General features: G+C 60.8%; 1 protein-coding gene across 1 annotated transcript; it reads right to left on the bottom strand.

Annotated features, from left to right (window-relative positions):
• Positions 1-13808: 13808 nt before the first annotated feature.
• LOC136305828 (epoxide hydrolase 3-like) lies at positions 13809-18897 on the bottom strand. Its single transcript, XM_066209139.1, has 6 exons — positions 18644-18897; positions 17876-17961; positions 17170-17468; positions 16132-16235; positions 15414-15562; positions 13809-14679 (listed from the first exon to the last, which is right to left on the bottom strand). The coding sequence occupies exons 1-6, from the start codon at positions 18887-18889 to the stop codon at positions 14448-14450; spliced, it is 1116 nt and encodes a 371-aa protein (XP_066065236.1). The 5' UTR covers positions 18890-18897; the 3' UTR covers positions 13809-14447.
• Positions 18898-20830: the final 1933 nt, after the last annotated feature.

The raw sequence follows: 20830 nt of genomic DNA, 5'->3' as shown, positions 1-20830 counted from the left end.
CAGCCTTTTTTTTTTTTTTAATATTTTCGAATTTTTTTTGGACTCTTTTTTCAATATTTTTTTCAAAATTTTTTGAAATCTTTTTGACATTTTTTTGGAATTCTTTTTGGTGGGTTGTTTTTTTTTTGTTTTGTTTGTTTTTAACCCAAATTCTTTCTTTTCTCTTCATTATTTTCCAATTATTTTTTTTATTATTATTACTATTTGTCTGGAATTTCAGAAAAATTCCGCGAAATTATTAGAATTTCCTTCCAATTTTTAAAATTTTTTCTTTCCCACTTATTTTTTCAATTTAAAAAAAAAAAATCTTTTTTTTTTTTTTTGGAATTTTTTTTTTTTGAAACCCTTTTACAGCTTTTTAAAAAATATATTTTCCGTTCGTTTTTAATTTTTTTCCAATTTTTTTCCCCCCCCCAGCATCCCTCAAAGCTCCGAGAAGAGAAATGAATGTGAAGGGGGGAGGGGATCCATGCCTGACAAATTTTTTTGGGGGGAGGGGAAGAAATTTTAAAATCAACCCCCCCCCCCCCCCAAAAAAAAAAAAAAAAAATTTGGGAAAAGGATCGAGCAGGCGGGAAAAGGGTCGGGGGGATGAATTTTGGGGTGAAAAAAGAGGATTTTGGGACAGAGAAAAGCCCCCACTTACGGGCACCAACTTCCAGTACCAGCGGGTGGGACACTGAGAAAAGAGGGGGGGTCAGCAAAGGAGGGGGGGCCCCAAAATTTGGGGAGGGGTCCCCAAATTCCACCGGGAGAGGCCCGACACCGAAGGGGGGAGGGAGCAGAGAGGAGGGGGAAAAGCGACATTTTGGGGGGGAAAATGCGATTTTTTGGGGGGGAAAAATGTGATTTTTTGGGGGGTTTTTTGGTGATTTTTTGGGATTTTTTGGGGGGGATTTTGGGGGAATTTTTTTGGATATTTTTTGGGGGGGATTTTTTTGGTGATTTTTTGGGATTTTTTTGGGGATTTTGGGGGAATTTTTTTGGATATTTTTTGGGGGGGATTTTTTTGGTGATTTTTTGGGAATTTTTTGGGGGATTTTGGGGGAATTTTTTTGGATATTTTTGGGGGGGATTTTTTTGGTGATTTTTTGGGATTTTTTGGGGGATTTTGGGGGAATTTTTTTTTAATATATTTTTGGTGGGATTTTTTTGGTGATTTTTTGGGCTTTTTGAGGGGATTTTGGGGGAATTTTTTTTGGATATTTTTGGGGGGGTTTTTTGTTGATTTTTTGGGCCTTTTTTGGGGATTTTGGGGGAATTTTTTTGGATATTTTTGGGGGGATTTTTTTGGTGATTTTTTGGGCCTTTTTGGGGATTTTGGGGGAAATTTTTTTGGATATTTTTGGGGGGATTTTTTTGGTGATTTTTCGGCCTTTTTTTGGTGATTTTGGGGGAATTTTTTGCCTTTTTTGGTGATTTTTGGAGGGATTTATTTTGGGGGGGAGGGGATTTTTGGGGGCATTTTTGGGGGGATTTTTTTGGTGATTTTTGGGGGCTTTTTTGGATGTTTTGGTGATTTTTTCGGCAGAATTTTTGGCTTTTTTTGGTGACATTTTGGGGGGAGGTTTTTTTAATTTTTTTTGATTTTTTAGCATTTTTGGGGGGGGATTTTTTGGCCTTTTTTGGGGTTTTTTTAGTGATTTTTGGACAGTTTTTTGGGGGGGGATTTTTGGGTTTTGACCGCCCCCAAAATTTGTGGGGGGTCCCCAAAACCAGGGCTGAAGCAGAAAGAAAAAAGGGCCCAAAAAGTGATTTTTTGGGTGGGGAAAAAATATTTTTTGGGGTGTTTTTGGTGTTTTTTTTGTTTTGATTTGGGGTTTTTTTGTGCGTGTGATTTTTGGGGGGGTTTGGGGTTTTTTGACGAGATTTTTGAGGCGTTTTTGTATTTTTTTGTCACTTTGGAGTGATTTTTAAGGGATTTTTTTTGTGGTGGTGTTTTTTTTGGGGGGGGGGGATTTTTGATGAGGTTTTCTGGGGGATTTTTTGGGTGTTTTTAGGGGGATTTTTTTGGGGGGGGAGGATTTTGGAGTTTTGACCCCACGAATTTGTGTGATGGGGTCCCCAAATCCACCGAGCAATTCCTGACAGAGGAGCAGAAAGGAAGGGGAAAAAATCTGATTTTTCAGGGAAAAAAAAACCAAAAAAGTGATTTTTTTTTAGTGTTATTTTCGGTGATTGTTGAGGAGATTTTTGGTATTTTCGGGGAACTTTCGGGAGAGTTTTTGGTGGATTTTTTTTTGGTGATTTTGGGGGGGGGATTATTTTATTTTTTTTTTTTGTATTTCAGAATTCATGACGATTTTTGGGGGGATTTTTTGGGGGCTTTTTGGGGAATTTTTATTTTATTTTTTGGAGGACTTTCCGGTGCATTTTTTTTTGTTTGTGGTTTTGTTTGTTTGCAGTTTTTTGGGTTTGTTTGGGGTTTTTTTTTGTAATTTGGGGGAGATTTTTGGGGGTTTTTTGTGAATTGTTTTTTTAAACTTTTCGATGGTTTTTTCGCTGATTTTCCGGGAATTTCTTGATTATTTTTGTTGATTTTTTTTTTTGGGGATGACCTTTTCCCTTGATTTTTTTAGGGAGATTCTCCCACTAATTTTCTCTTTCAACCCCCCCCCCCCAAATTTTCCAGAGGGGGGTGGGGGGTCCCCCCAAATCCACCAAACCAGAAGAGGAAGATCCCCAAAACCGAGGGCGGCGAAGCAGAAAGAAAACCAAAAAAAAGAGCAATTTTTAGGGGGGGGGGGGGGGATTTTTGGGCCAATTTCCGGCCGTTTTGGGGTTTTTGGGGAGGTTTTTTTTTTTTACCCCCCCCTCAACCCCGACCAACCTTGTGGGTACAAGCTGGGGGGGCCGTGGAGGGGTCGGGGACCCCCGAATTTGGGGGCGTCCCCCCCGCTTCTTTCTCGGCGCTTTCCTGCAGCTTCCGATTCACCTAAAAAAAATAGAAAATTTTTTAAAAAATCAATTTTTTTTTTTTTTTTTTTCATTTTTCAGCCCCTCCCCCCAAAAAAAAAAAAAAAAAAAAAACCCAAAAAAAATCGAACTTACCGTGTCCAACCAACCCAAAATTTTGGGTTCCCAGGATTGGGGGCCCGGGGGGGCCCCGGGGGGAGCCCCCAAATTTCGGGTGGCTTCGGCGACGAAGGCGGCCATGAGGGAATCGATCAGGGCCAGGTGAGCGCCCTGGGGAGGGAGATTTGGGGGGGAAAAATTGGGATTTGGGGGAAAAATTGGAGATTTGGGGGGAAAAATTGGGATTTGGGGGGAAAAAATTGGAGATTTGGGGGAAAAATTGGAGATTTGGGGGGGAAAATTGGGATTTGGGGAGAAAATTGGAGATTTGGGGGGGAAATTGGGATTTGGGGAGAAAAATTGGAGATTTGGGGGGAAAAAATGGAGATTTGGGGGAAAATTGGAGATTTGGGGAGAAAATTGGGATTTGGGGGGAAAATTGGAGATTTGGGGAGAAAATTGGAGATTTGGGGGGGAAAATTGGAGATTTGGGGGGGGAAAATTGGGATTTGGGGGGAAAATTGGGATTTGGGGGAAAAATTGGGATTTGGGGGGAAAAATTGGGATTTGGGGGGAAAAAATTGGAGATTTGGGGGGAAAATTGGGATTTGGGGGGGAAAATTGGGATTTGGGAGTCCTGGGGGTTTTTGGGATGAGATTTTGGGGGGAAAAAAAAATTTGGGATTTTGGGGGGGGGGGGGGGGGGGGGGGATTTTGGAGGGAAATTGGGGGGGCAGGTTTGGCCTTTGGGGGGAAAGTTTGGGATTTGGGGGTCCTGGGGGCAAATCTGGGGGGTTTGGGGGCCAAATTTGGGGTTCTTGGAGTATTTGGGGGTCCCGGGGGTGAACTGGGGGAGGGTTGAGGGGTCCTGGGGGGTAAATTTGGGGGTCCCGAGGTGGTTTGGGGGGGTCCTGAGGAGTTTTTTGAGGGGTCCTGAGGAGTTTCTGGGGGTCTCGAGGTGGTTTTGGGGGGTCCCGAGGAGTTTTTGGGGGGTCCCGAGGTGGTTTTGGGGGGTCCCGAGGAGTTTTTGGGGGTCCCGAGGTGGTTTTGGGGGTCTCGAGGTGGTTTTGGGGGTCTCGAGGTGGTTTTGGGGGGTCCCGAGGTGGTTTTGGGGGGTCCCGAGGTGGTTTTGGGGGTCTCGAGGCGTTTGGGGGGGATTTGGGGAGTCCCAGGGTCTCCCCCGCCCTTCCAGGACCCCCGGGGTGGGCGTGGCCAAGCAAGATGGGGGCGTGGTCCATAAGGAAAAGGCGTGGCCAAGAGGGAGGGGCGTTGCCGAGGAAAGGGGGCGTGGCTACGGGCGGGGAGGGTTAATGGGATTGCCCTGAGCCAATTAACGACCAATTAAAGCGGCTCAGCCTTAATGAGATTAATGAGGGAGGGGGACACACACGGCTCCCAGTGCTCCCAGTGACATCCCAGTGCTCCCAGTAACATCCCAGTAACATCCCAGGAACCTCTCAGTGCTCTCAGTAACCTCCCAGTGCTCCCAGTAACATCCCAGTAACATCCCAGTGCTCCCAGTAACCTCCCAGTGCTCCCAGTAACATCCCAGTAACCTCTCAGTGCTCCCAGTAACCTCCCAGTAACCTCCCAGCGCTCCCAGTAACCTCCCAGTGCTCCCAGTAACATCCCAGTAACCTCCCAGCGCTCCCAGTAACCTCCTAGTGCTCCCAGTAACGTCCCAGTAACATCCCAGTAAGCTCCGAGTGCTCCCAGTAACCTCCCAGTGCTCCCAGTAACATCCCAGTGCTCCCAGTATCCCTCCCAATGCTCCCAGTAACCTCCCAGTAACCTCCCAGTGCTCCCAGTATCCTCTTAACTGTCTCCCAGTCCCTCCCAGTCCGTTCCTAGTTCCTCCCAATCCCTCCCAGTGCTCCCAGTATCCCCTTAACTGTTTCCCAAACCCCTCCCAGTCCATCCCAGTCCATCCCAGTCCTATCCCAGTACCCCCCAGAGCCATCCCAGTCCATCCCAGTCCCCTTCCAGTCCCATTCCAGTCCATCCCAGTGCTCCCAGTATCCCCTTAACTGTCTCCCAGTCCCTCCCAGTCCTTCCCATTCCCTTCCCAAACCCCTCCCAGTCCCCCCCAATCCCCCTCCCAGTATCCCCAGTTCCCTCCAACCCCTCCCAGTCCCCCCCCAGTCCCCTCCCAGAATCCCCAGTCCCCCCCAATCCCCCTCCCAGTATCCCCAGTCCCCTCCCAGTCCCCCTCCCAGTATCCCCAGTTGCCCCCAATCCCCCTCCCAGTATCCCCAGTTCCCTCCAACCCCTCCCAGTCCCCCCCAATCCCCCTCCCAGTATCCCCAGTCCCCTCCCAGTCCCCCTCCCAGTATCCCCAGTTGCCCCCAATCCCCCTCCCAGTATCCCCAGTTCCCCCCAACCCCTCCCAGTCCACCCCCAGTCCCCTCCCAGAATCCCCAGTCCCCCCCAATCCCCCTCCCAGTATCCCCAGTTCCCCCCAACCCCTCCCAGTCCCCTCCCAGTCCCCTCCCAGTATCCCCAGTACCATGCGGATGGGTCTCTGCTGCAGGTCCTGGGGGCGCACGGGGACCCCCTGCAGGGTCGGGGGGACCCCCCTGCCCGCCAGCAGCGCCAGCAGCGCCCCCAAATCCTGGGGAGGGGGCTCGGGGTGGGGCGGGGCCGAGGGCGTGGCCCCGGGGGGCGTGGCCAGGGCGTGGCTCCAGGCCCTGCAGTAGATGTCGGAGGCCAGCAGGAGGCGCTCCACCGGCGGCTTCAGGTGCTCCTGAGCGTATTGGTCGGTGTAAAAAGGGTCCCGGAGCTCCTCGGGGACGTTCCCTGGGGGAAAAACAGGGGAAATCGGGAAAATCCGGTCAAAAAAATGGGAAAACTGGGTCCAAAAATGGGAAAAATAGGTAAAAAATTGGGAAAGAATGGGTTAAAAAATGGGATTTGGGGACAGTGGGGACAGTCGGGGGACACAGGGTCGGTGTAAAAAGGGTCCCGGAGCTCCTCGGGGACGTTCCCTGGGGGAAAAACAGGGGAAATCGGGAAAATTGGGGTCAAAGGTCACACGGAGGTCACCTGGGGTCAGTCAGGGTCAAGGGGACACAGGGATATGGACACACCACGGACAGATGGACACTGACCACAGATGTGGACACACCACGGGCAAGGACAGACCCACCACTGACCCACCATGGACAGATGGACACTGACCCACCATGGACAGATGGACACTGACCCATCACTGACCCACCACTGACCCACCATGGACAGATGGACACTGACCCACCATGGACAGATGGACACTGACCCACCATGGAATGACCATGGACTCATCACTGAACCACCACTGACCCACTATGGACAGAGGGACACTGACCCATCATGGACAGATGGACACTGACCCATCACTGACCCACCATGGACAGATGGACACTGACCCATCACTGACCCACCACTGACCCACCATGGACAGATGGACACTGACCCACCATGGACAGATGGACACTGACCCATCACTGACCCACCACTGACCCACCATGGACAGATGGACACTGACCCACCATGGACAGATGGACACTGACCCATCACTGACCCACCACTGACCCACCATGGACAGATGGACACTGACCCACCATGGACAGATGGACACTAACCCATCATGGGCAGATGGACACTGACCCATCACTGACCCACCACGGACAGATGGACACTGACCCACCACTGACCCACCACTGACCCATCATGGACAGATGGACACTGACCCACCATGGACTGACCCATCACTGACCCACCACTGACCCACCACGGACAGATGGACACTGACCCACCATGGACAGATGGACATTGACCCATCACTGACCCACCATGGACAGATGGACACTGACCCACCATGGACCCACCATGGACACACGGACACTGACCCATCACTGACCCACCATGGACAGATGGACACTGACCCACCATGGACAGATGGACACTGACCCATCAAGGACAGATGGACACTGACCCATCACTGACCCACCATGGACAGATAGACACTGACCCACCATGGACTGACCCATCACTGACCCATCACTGACCCACCACGGACAGATGGACACTGACCCACCATGGATACACGGACACTGACCCACCATGGACTGACCCATCACTGACCCACCATGGGCACACCACGGACAGATGGACACTGACCCACCATGGACACACCACGGACACCATGAACCCCAAAATTGGCCATGGAGACCCCAGCAATGGTCACGGAGACCCCCGAACGACCACAGACACCCCACCGACCATGGAGACCCCAAACTTTGCCATGGGGACCACCCAAAGACCATGGAGACCCCAACCATGGTCACTGAGAGCCCAAGAATGACCACGGAGACCCCAAAACTGGCCATGGAGACCCTAACCATGGTCACAGAGACCCCGGCAATGACCACTGAGACCCCCAAGGACCACACGGAACCTCAGTGGACATGGGAACCCCAAAACCAACCACGGAGACCCCAAAGGCCATGGAGACCCCAAGAATGACCACGGTGACCCCAAAATTCACCCCAGAGACCCCAAAATTCACCCCAGACACCCCAAAATTGGTCATGGAGACCCCAAAATTGCCCCTGGAGACCCCAGAATTGACCCCAAGAAGGACCACGAGGCCCCGCCCCCCCGAGCGCTCCCCAAATCCTGGCCCAGGGCCCCACGGGTGGGGGAGGGGCACATTCCAGGGGTTGGGGGTGGGGCAGGGACACGCCCACAGGTGGGTGGGGGGGACCTGGCACCCGGCCACGCCCTCGGCTGCCCCGCCCCCACCTGCGTGGGAAAAGGGCCACACCCGTGGGACACAGGGGACACCTGGGACCCTCGTGTGTCCCACAGCACCCATGGGACCCTCACCTGTCCCACACCTGCCCCATGGCACCCACGGGACCCTCACCTGTTCCATGGGACCCTCACCTGTCCTATGGGACCCTCACCTGTCCCACGGCACCCTCACCTGTCCCACAGGATGCTCACCTGTCCCACGGCACCCACAGGACCCTCACCTGACCCACGGGACACTCACCTGTCCCACACCTGTCCCACGGCACCCTCACCTGACCCACGGGACTCTCACCTGTCCTATGGGACCCTCACCTGTTCCATGGGACCCTCACCTGTCCTATGGGACCCTCACCTGTCCTACGGCACCCACAGGACCCTCACCTGTCCCTCACCTGATCCATGGCACCCTCACCTGACCCACGGGACTCTCACCTGTCCTATAGAACCCTCACCTGTCCCATGGTGCTCATGGGACCCTCACCTGTCCTATGGGACCCTCACCTGTCCCACGGCACCTTCACCTGTCCCACAGGATGCTCACCTGTCCCACGGCACCCACAGGACCCTCACCTGACCCACGGGACCCTCACCTGTCCTATGGGACCCTCACCTGTCCTATAGAACCCTCACCTATCCCACAGGACCCTCACCTGTCCTATGGGATCCTCACCTGTCCCATGGGACCCACACCTGTCCCACAGCACCCATGGAATCCTCATCTGTCCTATGAGACCCTCACCTGTCCTACACCTGCCCCACAGCACCCATAGGACCCTCACCTGTCCCATGGGACCCTCACCTGTCCTACACCTGCCCCACAGCACCCATGGGACCCTCACCTGTCCCATGGGACCCTCACCTGTCCCAAACCTGCCCCACAGCACCCATGGGACCCTCACCTGTCCCATGGGACCCTCACCTGTCCTACACCTGCCCCACAGCACCCATGGGACCCTCACCTGTCCCATGGGACCCTCACCTGTCCCAAACCTGCCCCACAGCACCCATGGGACCCTCACCTGCCCCATGGGACCCTCACCTGTCCCATGGGACCCTCACCTGTCCCACACCTGCCCCAGGGCCCCCCAGGGGTGTAAATCGCTCCCCTCCCCCACCTGGCCCCACCCCCTGCCCCTCCCCCCGGCCAAAGGGCGTTGGGGGGGGCGGGGGGGGGACTTTGACCCCTGGGGGGGAACTGGGGGCGGGGAAAACACCTGGAGGGTCCCAAAATACACCTGGGGGGGGGCAAAAACACCAGGGGGGTCCCAAAAAACATCTGGAGTGTCCAAAAACACCTGGGGGGGGCTCTTAAAGCACCTGGGAAGTCCGAAAAAACACCTGGGGGGGGTCCCCAAAAAACACCTGGGGGAGGTCCCCAAAAACACCTGAGGTCCCCAAAAAGACACCTGGGGGGGTCCCTCTTTTGGGGAGGGGATCCCCAACACCCCCCCCCCCAACACCGCAGGGGGCGGGGCGCAAAGGGAGGGGGGGTTCCCCGCCCCCGTGACGTCACAGCGCGACGTCACAGCCCCCGCCCCCAGACTGCAACAAAAGCGCCCGAGGGGCGGGGGGGGGGGGGGGGGGGGGGACCCCGGGATTGGGGACCCCCGGTACCGGGGAGAGCGGGGAACCCCCCCACCCCAAAGTATTGACCGGGGACCCCTCCCCAAATTAAACCGCCCCCCCCGCCCCTCAATGGCGGAACCGGCATCGTCCTCCCCGCCCCCTCCCCCCGTTTAACCGCAGCCCCCCGGGACCACCGGGACCCCCCCCCCATCGGTACCGGGACCCTCCCCTCGGTACCACCCACGGTACCAGGGACCCGCCCCCCCGGGACCACCGGGACCCCTCCCCCGGTCCAGAGCATCCCCCACCCTTCTTTAACCGCATCCTCCCGGCACCACCGGGACCCCTCCCCACGGTACCGGGATCACCCATTCGGAACCGGGAGCGCTCAAACCGCGACCCCTCCCCGGTACCGGAACCCCTCATTCGGTACCGGGATCCTCTCCGGTACCACCGAGACCCCTCCCCGGTACCGGAACCCCCCCCCGGTACCACCCACGGTACCAGGGACCCATCCCCGGTACCGGAACCCCTCATTCGGTACCGGGATTCTCTCCGGTACCACCGGGACCCCCCCATTCGGTACCGGCACCCCGCATTCGGTACCGAGACCCCCTCCGGTACCACCGGGACCCCTCCCCGGCACCGGAACCCCCCCTTTCGGTACCGGGATTCTCTCCGGTACCACCGGGACCCCTCCCCGGCACCGGAACCCCCCCATTCGGTACCGGGATTCTCTCCGGTACCACCGGGACCCCTCCCCGGTACCGAGACCCTGCAGAACGCCCCCGCCATCCCCCTCCCCGCTGTCCCCTTGTGTCCTCCCCCCCCTCCCGTCCCCCTCCACCCCCGCCGCCGCCGCCGTCGCCGTCCCCGCCCGGTCCTACCGGCGCCCGCCGTAGCCGGTGGCGATGGCCCAGGCCAGGCTGGCGGCGCTACGAGCCCGAGCCCCGTCGTACTGGTCGAGCGGGCGGATCTCGGGCACCAGGAACCCCCGGCGCATGGCGGCGGCAGCGGCCGGAGGAGCCGCCACCATCCCGGGGACGCGGCCGGGGCCACCCCGGGCCACCGCCGGCGCCGGCGCTACCGGCGCCCGCTTCGGCCCGCGCTCGGCTCCGGCTTCGCCTGGGCTCGGCTCAGCTTCGGGTGGGCTCGGCTCAGCTTCGGGTGGGCTCGGAGAGGCTCGGAGAGGCTTCGGGTGGGTTCGGCGGCCTCGGGTGGGCTCGGGAAAAGCTTCGGGTGGGTTCGGCGGCCTCGGGTGGGTTCGGGCAGGTTTCGGGTGGGCTCGGGAAGGTTTCGGGTGGGTTCGGGGGAGGGTTCGGGTGGGTTCGGGGGAGGGTTCGGGTGGGTTCGGGGGGGGTTCGGGCGGTTCCGGGCGGGTTCGGGCGGGCGCGGCGCGAGCGCCAGGTGCGGGGAAGGGTGGGGGGGGGGGGTGGAGGGGGGGGCGGGGCGCACCTGAGATCACGTGATCGATTGGTGCGAGCCGGGAGGCCACGCCCCCTTCTCCGGCGCGCGGGGGAAGGGGGCGGGGCTGGGAGAGGGAATACTGGGAATACTGGGGGGACTGGGAATACTGGGGGGACTGGGAATACTGGGGGATACTGGGGGGCACTGGGAATACTGGGGGGCACTGGGGAGGACTGGGAATACTGGGGGGGACTGGGAATACTGGGGGGACTGGGAATACTGGGGGGCACTGAGAATACTGGGGGGCACTGGGGAGGACTGGGAATACTGGGGGGAACTGGGAAGGACTGGGGGCACTGGGAATACCGGGGGGCGCTGGGGATACTGGGGGGACTGGGAGCGCTGTGTCCCCGTGTCCATGTCAGTGTCCCCATGTCCGTGTCCAGTGTCCCCTCCATGTCCCCGTGTCCATGTCCAGTGTCCCCCGGCCCCTCTCCGTGTCCTCATGTCCCTGTGTCCGTGTCCGGTGTCCAGTGTCCCCCATGTCCCTGTGTCCATGTCCAGTGTCCCCATGTCCCCATGTCTGTGTCTGATGTCCCCGTGTCCCCATGTCCCCGCGTCCGTGTCCAGTGTCCCCATGTCCGTGTCCAGTGTCCCCTCCATGTCCCTGTGTGTCTGGTGTCCCCGTGTCCGTGTCCGGTGTCCCCCGGCCCCTCCCCGTGTCCCCCCTGTACCCATGTCCACGTTGGTGTCCCCTCCGTGTCCCCATGTCCCCGTGTCCGGTGTCCCCCGGCCCCTCCCCGTGTCCTATTTTCCGCCGCGGCCATGGCAACGCGGGGACCGACACGGGACACGGGGACACGGCGGGGGGGGGGACACGGCGGGGACGGGGACAGGGAGGGGACAGGGACGGGGACAGAGGGATGGGGACACGGCAGGGACACCGTGAGGGACAGGGGGACGTGGCAGGGACAGGGATGGGGACATGGAGGGGACATGAAAGGGACAGGGGGACGTGGCAGGGACAGGGATGGGGACATGGAAGGGACATGGGGACAGGGAGGGGACAGGGATGGGGACAGAGGGATGGGGACACGGCAGGGACACCGTGAGGGACAGGGGGACGTGGCAGGGACAGGGATGGGGACATGGAGGGGACATGAAAGGGACAGGGGGACGTGGCAGGGACAGGGATGGGGACATGGAAGGGACATGGGGACAGGGAGGGGACAGGGACGGGGACAGAGGGATGGGGACACGGCAGGGACACCGTGAGGGACAGGGGGACGTGGCAGGGACAGGGATGGGGACATGGGAGGGATGGGGACAGGAGTGGGGACAGGGATGGGGACACGGTGAGGGACAGGGGGACATGGCAGTGACAGGGATGGGGACATGGGAGGGATGGGGACAGGAGTGGGGACAGGAATGGGGACACGGTGAGGGACAGGGGGACATGGCAGTGACAGGGATGGGGACATGGAGGGGACATGAAAGGGACAGGAGGACGTGGCAGTGACAGGGATGGGGACAAGGGAGGGATGGGGACAGGGAGGGGGACACGGTGAGGGACAGGGGGACATGGCAGGGACAGGGATGGGGACATGGGAGGGACATGGGGACACGGGATCATGAAGACGGAGGGGACAGGGACAGGAGAGATGGGGACAAGGAGGGGACACGGTGAGGGACGTGGGGACATGGCAGGGACAAGGATGGGGACATGGGAGGGACAGGGGGACAGGGGAGAGGGACAGGGATGGGGACATGGAGGGGTCACAGTGAGGGACATGGGGACATGGCAGGGACAAGGATGGGGACATGGGAGGGATGGGGACAGGGAGGGGGACAGCGAGGGGACAGGGATGGGGACATGGAGGGGTCACAGTGAGGGACATGGGGACGTGGCAGGGACAGGGATGGGATGGGGACACGGGATGATCATGAAGACAGGGAGGGGACAGGGACATGGGGACAGGGATGGGGACAGGAGAGATGGGGACAAGGAGGGGACACGGTGAGGGACATGGGGACATGGCAGGGACAAGGATGGGGACATGGGAGGGATGGGGCAGGGAGGGGGACAGCGAGGGGACAGGGATGGGGACACGAAGGGGTCACGGTGAGGGACAGTGGGACATGGCAGGGACAAGGATGGGGACATGGGAGGGACATGGGGACAGGGGAGAGGGACAGGGATGGGGACATGGAAGGGACATGAAAGGGACATGGGGACGGGGACACGGAGGGGGACACGGGGACACGGCAGTGACAGCGATGGGGACACGGAAGGGACACCGGGGGATGGCTGGGGACATGGCAGTGGCAGCGATGGGGACAAGAGGGGACACCGAGAGGGACACGGGGCCATGGTGGGGACATGGCAGTGACAGGGATGGGGACAGGGAAGGGACACGGGGCCATGGTGGGGACACGGTGGCATCAGCGGGGACACGCTGGGGACACGGGGGACATGGAAGTGACACACGGCGTGGACTTGGGGACAGCAGAGGGGACACCGGGAAGGACCCGGGGACACCAGAGCGACACGGAGGGGACTTGGGGACACCTTGGGGACACCGGCGGTGCCGCAGGTGCCACCCCGCGGGGGTGTGACCCTGCCCCTCCCCCGCTTCGTTCCCCTCAGCGCCCAGTCCCAGTCCGGCCGGTCCAACTGGTTAAACTGGGAGTGGGGGAGGGGCGGGGCGGGCACACCCGGGGGACGGGTGGGGGGAGGGGCAGCGCGGGGGTCTCTCCCGCCCCTCCCCCCGTTAATCCGCGGCCGCCGGGGCCCCTTAAGAGGCTTAAAACGGGCTCGGAGGGGGGGGGGGGGGGAGGGGAGGCACCCAAATTCCCCCGCACCCCTCCCCCCACCCAAAATCTCCCCCCTCCCCCCAGCACCCAAATTTCCTCCCAAATTCCTCCCCGGGCCCCTCCCCCCCGCACCCAAAATTCCCACACCCCTCCCCCAAGAAAAGCCCCTCCCCCCCCCGGTGTTTGTTTTTTTTTTTTTTTTGTGTCACCCGAATTTATTTGGGGACGACCCCGCCAGATGTTGAAGGGGGGGGGGGGGCTGTCCCGTGCTGACGTCACAATCCAGATGTTGGGGGGTGTCCCCACCCATCCCCGCCACGTTGGGGCCTGGTCCAGATGTTGGGGGGCGTGTCCCTCCCCCACTGGCCGAGGCCCTCATCCAGATGTTTGGGGGCGCCCCCCCCGGCCTTGGGGTCCCCATCCAGATGTTGGGGTCGCCGCCTTGACCTCCGGGGTCCTGCCCAGATGTTGGGGGGGGGTCCCCTCATCCAGATGTTGATAGCGTCCCCATGCGGATGGTCCCCATCCAGATGTTGGAGTCTCCGCCCAGATGTCGCGGTCCCCATCCAGATGTCGGGGGGGGTCCCATCACCCCGCCCCCCGGAGCCCCATTCCAGATGTTGAGGGGGGAGGGGGCGCCCCACCGGGGTCCTCCCAGTGGCGGGGTCGCCATCCAGATGTTGGGGTCGCCACCCCGATGTTCCTCATCCAGTTGTTCACGTCCCCAGCCAGATGTTGGAAGGGGAGTCCCACCGCCCCCCAGGGTTCCCATCCAGATGTTGGGACCCGCCTCCCCCCAAACCCCGCCCTCGCCTCGCCCCCTCCCCACTCTCCGCCCAACCTGGGCGTGGCTACGACCCCTCCACGGCCCCTCCCCCGAGGAACTCTCCAATCAGCTTGGCTAGGAGGCGGGGACTCTCCTCGGGCAGCCAATGGGAGGCGCCGGGCAGGAGGCGGAGCCTGGCGGAGGGGCGGAGCCAGCGCAGGTGGGCGGGGCCAAGGCGCGGGTCCAGGAAAGCGTCGCGGGAGCCCCAGAGCAGCAGCGTGGGGGGAGGGGGCGGCTCCCGGGGGATGGGCGTGTCCCTGGGGACAGGGGGACACGGGGGACAGCGTCAGCGACACCGGGGGACACCTGGGGACACTTGGGGACACCTGGGGACACCCGGGAACACCCTGGAGACAGCTGGGGACACCCTGGGGGACACCTGGGGACACCTGGGGACACCTGGGGACACCCTGGGGACACGGGGCAAGGGACGTCCCAATGGGGATCATCCCAATGGGGTCCCACCACCACCAGTGACCCAACTGGGAACGTCCCAAACCCAACTGGGAACAACCAAACCTAACTGGGACCATCCCAAACCCAACTGGGAATGTCCCAAACCCAACTGGGAACATCCCAAACCCAACTGGGGCCACTCCAAACCCAACTGGGGCCACCCCAAACCCAACTGGACCATCCCAAACCCAACTGGGAACACCCCAAACCCAACTGGGAACAACCAAACCCAACTGGGAACATCCCAAACCCAACTGGGAACATCCCAAACCCAACTGGGGCCACTCCAAACCCAACTGGACCATCCCAAACGCAACTGGGAACAACCAAACCCAACTGGGAACAACCAAACCCAACTGGGAACGTCCCAAACCCAACTGGGACTACCCCAAACCCAACTGGAAACATCCCAAACCCAACTGGGAACATCCCAAACCCAACTGGGACCATCCCAAACCCAACTGGGACCCTCCAATGGGGTCCCACCAGCACCAAACTGGGACCCCCCAGCCCCAGCCCTGGGCCCCCCACCCACCGGAAGATGTTCCGGTAGTAATGGACGGGGGGGCTGAGCCCCCCGGGCTGGGAGAGGCTGAACAGGTACGAGTCCAGCTCCTGCTCCGAGAGCTGCCGGGCCGGGTCCTGGATGCCCGTCTGGACACTGGTCAGGAACGTCCTCACCAGCTGCGGGGACACGGGGGTGGGGGCAAAAGCACCCCGAAATTGGGGACAAAAGCACCGAAACTGGGGACAAAACCACCGAAACTGGGGACAAAACCACTGAAATTGGGGACAAAACCACCAAAACTGGGGACAAAACCACCAAAAACTGGGGACAAAACCACCGAAAACTGGGGACAAAACCACTGAAAACTGGGGACAAAACCAGCCGAAAACTGGGGACAAAACCACCGAAACTGGGGACAAAACCACCAAAAACTGGGGACAAAACCACCGAAAACTGGGGACAAAACCACCGAAAACTGGGGACAAAACCACTGAAATTGGGGACAAAAGGACCCAAATTTGAGGGAAAAAATGGGGGAAAAGGTTGGGTGGCAGCAGGACCCCAAAATTGGGGACAAAGGGGGGGGACACGAGGTCTGGGTGACACCAACCCCCCGAAATTGGGGACGAACAGGGGGACATGACACTTTGGGGTTGGTGCTTCTTGAGGAGCTGCTTGGGGTGGGAGATGGCACCGAGGGGACACGGAGGGGACACGGAGGGGACACGGAGGGGACAGGGCTGACCTCGAAGTCGCCCAGGGACAGCAGCAGCTCGGGCAGCCAGGGCAGCTGGAACAGGAACATGTAACACGAGCGGAGCAGCTGCGACGGGTGACGGGCCGTGAAATCTGGGGACAGGGACACGGCGGGGTCACCACGGGGTCACAGGTGGTGAAACCCGGGGACAGGGACACTGTGGGGACAAGGACAGGGACACGGCGGGGTCACCACGGGGACAGGGCGGGGCCACCACGGGGTCACAGGTGGTGAAACCTGGGGACAGGGACACTGCGGGGACAAGGACAGGGACACGGCGGGGCCACCACGGGGACAGGGCGGGGCCACCACGGGGTCACAGGTGGTGAAATCTGGGGACAGGGACACCACGGGGTCACAGGTGGGGAAACCTGGGGACAGGGACACGGCGGGGTCACCACGGGGTCACTTCAGGGTCAGGGACAGTGTCCCCAGTAACCTCAATGTCCCCAGTGTCCCCCCAATGTCCCCAGTGTCCCCCATGTCCCCAGTGTTCCCAGTGTCCCCAATGTCCCCAGTGTCCCCAATATCCCCAATGTCCCCAATGTCCCCAGTGTCCCCCAATGTCCCCAATGTCCCCAGTGTCCCCAATATCCCCAGTGTCCCCAATATCCCCATGTCCCCAGTGTCCCCAATGTCCCCAGTGTCCCAGTGTCCCCAGTGTCCCCAATATCCCCAGTGTCCCCAATACCCCCAATGTCCCCAGTGTCCCCAGTGTCCCCAGTGTCCCCAATATCCCCAGTGTCCCCAATGTCCCCCAATATCCCCAGTGTCCCCAATACCCCCAGTGTCCCCAATATCCCCCATGTCCCCGATGTCCCCAGTGTCCCCAGTGTCCCCAGTGTCCCCAATGTCCCCAGTGTCCCAGTGTCCCCAATATCCCCAGTGTCCCCAATATCCCCAATATCCCCAGTGTCCCCAATGCCCCCAGTGTCTCCAGTGTCCCCAGTATTCCCAATATCCCCCATGTCCCCGATGTCCCCAATGTCCTGATGTCCCCACTGTCCCCACTGTCCCCCCTGTCACCTGCCATCACCCCCCGCTGGGGCGCGTCCATCACCACCAGCTTCTCCACCAGCCGGGGGTGACTCGAGGCCACCTCCCAGGCCAGGACCCCGCCCCAGTCGTGTCCCACCAGGACGCAGCGCGGCGTCCCCGCCGGCGTCCCCAAGGCCTCGATGACGTCACGGATGTCCCCGAGGAGCAGCTCCAGGCGGTAGCTGTCCCTCCCCGGTGGCTTCTCCGAGTCCCCGTAGCCCCGGAGGTCCAGGGCCACCACCCGGAACTGGGCACTGAACTCCTGCATCAGGTGACGCCAGCAGAACCTGGGGACATTGGGGACATTGGGGACACTGGGGACACCGGGGACATTGGGGATGCTGAGGACATTGGGGTGGCACAGCGGGGACAAACTGATGGCCAGGAGCATGGGGACACCTTGGGGACACCATGGAGGACATGGGGACACCCCGAGTGACACCTGGGGACACCATGGAGGACATGGGGACACCCTGAGTGACACCTTGGGAACACCTGAGGACACCTGAGAACACCTGGGGGACACCTGGGGACACTTGGGGACACCTGAGGACACCTGGGGACACCTGGGGGACACTCGGGGACACCTGGGGGACACCTGACGACACCTGGGGGACACTCGGGGACACCTGACGACACCTGGGGGACACCTGGGGACACTGGGGGACACCTGGGGACACCTGGGGACACGCACCAGTTCTGGGGGAAGCCGTGCAGCAGCAGCATCAGGGGGGCGCCGGGGGGACCCCGGGTGACGTAATGGAGCCGCAGCCCCGAGCCCTGGGGGGACACCGGGGGGACAATGGGGACACGGGGGGTGGGGACACCCCCAGATCAGCCCCTCCCCCCGCAGGGACCGCCCCCCACCCCGGATCTGTCACAGGAGCTGTCACCGCTGATGTCCCCAAGGCCACCCCGAGTTCACCCCAAAATGCCCCCAAAAGCCCCTCCCCCACTCCTCTAGAACCTTCCAGGACCCGCCCAGATCCCCCATGAACCCCCCAACTCCCCCAAACACCCCAAAAGCCCTCAGGACCCCCCAAAATTCCCCTGAACCCCCCCAAAACCCCAAATCCTCCTAAATCCCCCCAAATCCCCCCTAAAACCCCAAAAAAATCCCCAAATCCCCCCAACCTCACCTAAAATCCCCCTTAAATCCCCCAAACCCCCAAAATCTCCCCCCAAAATCCCCCCCAAATCCCGTCGAAATCCCCCAAACCTCCCTAAATCCCCCTCAAATCCCCCAAAATCCCCCTCAAATCCCCCAAACCCCCAAAATCTCCCCCCAAAATCCCCCTCAAATCCCCCAAAATCCCCCTCAAATCCCCCAAACCCCCAAAATCTCCCCCCTAAATCCCCCCCAAATCCCCCAAACCCCCAAAATCTCCCCCCAAAAACCCCCACATCCCCCTAAATCCCCCCCAAATCGCCCCCGAACCCCCCGAACCCCCTCGGGCCTCACCTGCAGGCGCAGGTGCCGGTGCTCCCCGAAGGAGCCGTCGGCCAGCCCAGCCGGGGCCGCGGCCCGGCGCCGCCGGCGGAAGGTCGCGCGGGGCCCGCGGCGCAGCAGCAGCGCCAGCGCCCAGAGGACAAAGGCCACGGCCGAGGCCACCGCGGCCACCGCCAGCGCCACCCGGGCCAGCAGCGCCCGCAGCGCCAGCAGCGCCCGCGGGGCGGCCAGCAGCACGGCCGGCAGGGGCCGCGCCATGGCGACACCTGGGGACACCTGGGGACACCTGGGGATAGAGGGACAGGGGTATGGGGACACCTGGGGACACCGCCAGCGCCACCCGGGCCAGCAGCGCCCGCAGCGCCAGCAGCGCCCGCGGGGCGGCCAGCAGCAGGGCCGGCAGGGGCCGCGCCATGGCGACACCTGGGGACACCGGGGGACACCTGGGGATAGAGGGACAGGGGTATGGGGACACCTGGGGACACCTGGGGACACCGGGGGACACCGCCAGCGCCACCCGGGCCAGCAGCGCCCGCAGCGCCAGCAGCGCCCGCGGGGCGGCCAGCAGCACGGCCGGCAGGGGCCGCGCCATGGCGACACCGGGGACACCTGGGGACACCTGGGGACACCGGGGAACACCTGGGGATAGAGGGACAGCGGCATGGGGACACCTGGGGACACCGGGGGACACCTGGGGATAGAGGGACAGGGGTATGGGGACACCTGGGGACACCTGGGGACACCGGGGGACACCGGGGAACACCTGGGGATAGAGGGACAGGGGTATGGGGACACCTGGGGACACCGGGGGACACCGGGGGACACCGGGGAACACCTGGGGATAGAGGGACAGGGGTATGGGGACACCTGGGGACACCTGGGGACACCGGGGGACACCGGGGAACACCTGGGGATAGAGGGACAGGGGTATGGGGACACCGGGGGACACCTGGGGACACCTGGGGATAGAGGGACAGGGGTATGGGGACACCAGGGGACACCTGGGGGACACCTGGGGACACCTCGGGACACCTGGGGGATACGGGACAGGGACATGGGGACACTTGGGGACACCGGGGGGACACACCTGGAGATCGGGGAGTGGGTGTAAGGACACCTGGGGACAGCTGGGGGACAATGTGGGGGCAATGTGGGGACACCTTGGGGACACTTGGGGACAGTTTGGGGGACAGGGGCAGGGACACCTGGAGGGACACGGGGACACAGGGCTGTCCCACCCCCGAGGTGTCCCCTATCACAGGGTGGCCTCGTCACCGATGTCCCACGTCCCCACGGTGTCCCAACCCCACGGTGGCCTTGTCCCCGGGGTGTCCCCGGGGTGTCCCCATTGTCCCCACGGCCTCCACAGTGTCCCCATTGTCCCCAGAGTGTCCCCAAAGCCCCCGGAGTGTCCTCATTGTCCCCATTGTCCCCACAGCCCCCTCAGTGTCCCCATTGTCCCCAAAACCCCCGGAGTGTCCCCAGAGTGTCCCCAGAGCCCCCTCAGTGTCCCCACAGTGTCCCCAAAGCCCCCAGAGTGTCCCCAAAGCCCCCGGAGTGTCCCCATTGTCCCCACAGCCCCCTCAGTGTCCCCATTGTCCCCAAAACCCTCGGAGTGTCCCCAGAGTGTCCCCAAAGCCCCCGGAGTGTCCCCATTGTCCCCACAGCCCCCTCAGTGTCCCCATTGTCCCCAAAACCCTCGGAGTATCCCCAGAGTGTCCCCAAAGCCCCCGGAGTGTCCCCAAAGCCCCCTCAGTGTCCCCATAGTGTCCCCAAAGCCCCCAGAGTGTCCCCATTGTCCCCAGAGCCCCCTCAATGTCCCCATTGTCCCCAGAGTGTCTACAAAACCCCCAGAGTGTCCCCAAAGCCCCCTCAGTGTCCCCATTGTCCCCAAAACCCCCAGAGTGTCCCCAGAGTGTCCCCAAAGCCCCCTCAGTGTCCCCATTGTCCCCAAAACCCCCAGAGTGTCCCCAGAGTGTCCCCAAAGCCCCCTCAGTGACCCCATTGTCCCCACCTTGTCCCCACGGCGCCGTTCCCGGGATGTGCCACCACCGCCTGTCCCAATTCCCGGGTGTCACCACTCCCAGGATGTCACCATCCCCTGGATGTCACCGTCCCCTGGGTGTCACCGTCCCCTGGGTGTCACCGTCCCCTGGGTGTCACCATCCCCTGGGTGTCACCATCCCCTGGGTGTCACCA

Source organism: Chamaea fasciata, unplaced genomic scaffold (genome assembly GCF_029207755.1).
Source record: "Chamaea fasciata isolate MVZ Bird 193981 ecotype frontalis unplaced genomic scaffold, bChaFas1.0.hap1 SCAF_685, whole genome shotgun sequence".
NCBI lineage: Eukaryota > Metazoa > Chordata > Aves > Passeriformes > Sylviidae > Chamaea > Chamaea fasciata.
The sequence above is the reverse complement of the archived record's forward strand: the minus strand, read 5'-3'. Positions and strand labels throughout refer to the sequence as shown.

Coding starts and splice junctions, on each gene's coding strand:
- LOC136305828 (XM_066209139.1), bottom strand. CDS start 18,889: ATGGCGCGGCCCCTGCCGGCCGTGCTGCTGGCCGCCCCGCGGGCGCTG. Junction 17,962..18,643: donor ACCGGCACCTGCGCCTGCAG/GTGAGGCCCGAG, acceptor GTGTCCCCCCAG/GGCTCGGGGCTGCGGCTCCA. Junction 16,236..17,169: donor CCAGCGGGGGGTGATGGCAG/GTGACAGGGGGG, acceptor CCCTGTCCCCAG/ATTTCACGGCCCGTCACCCG.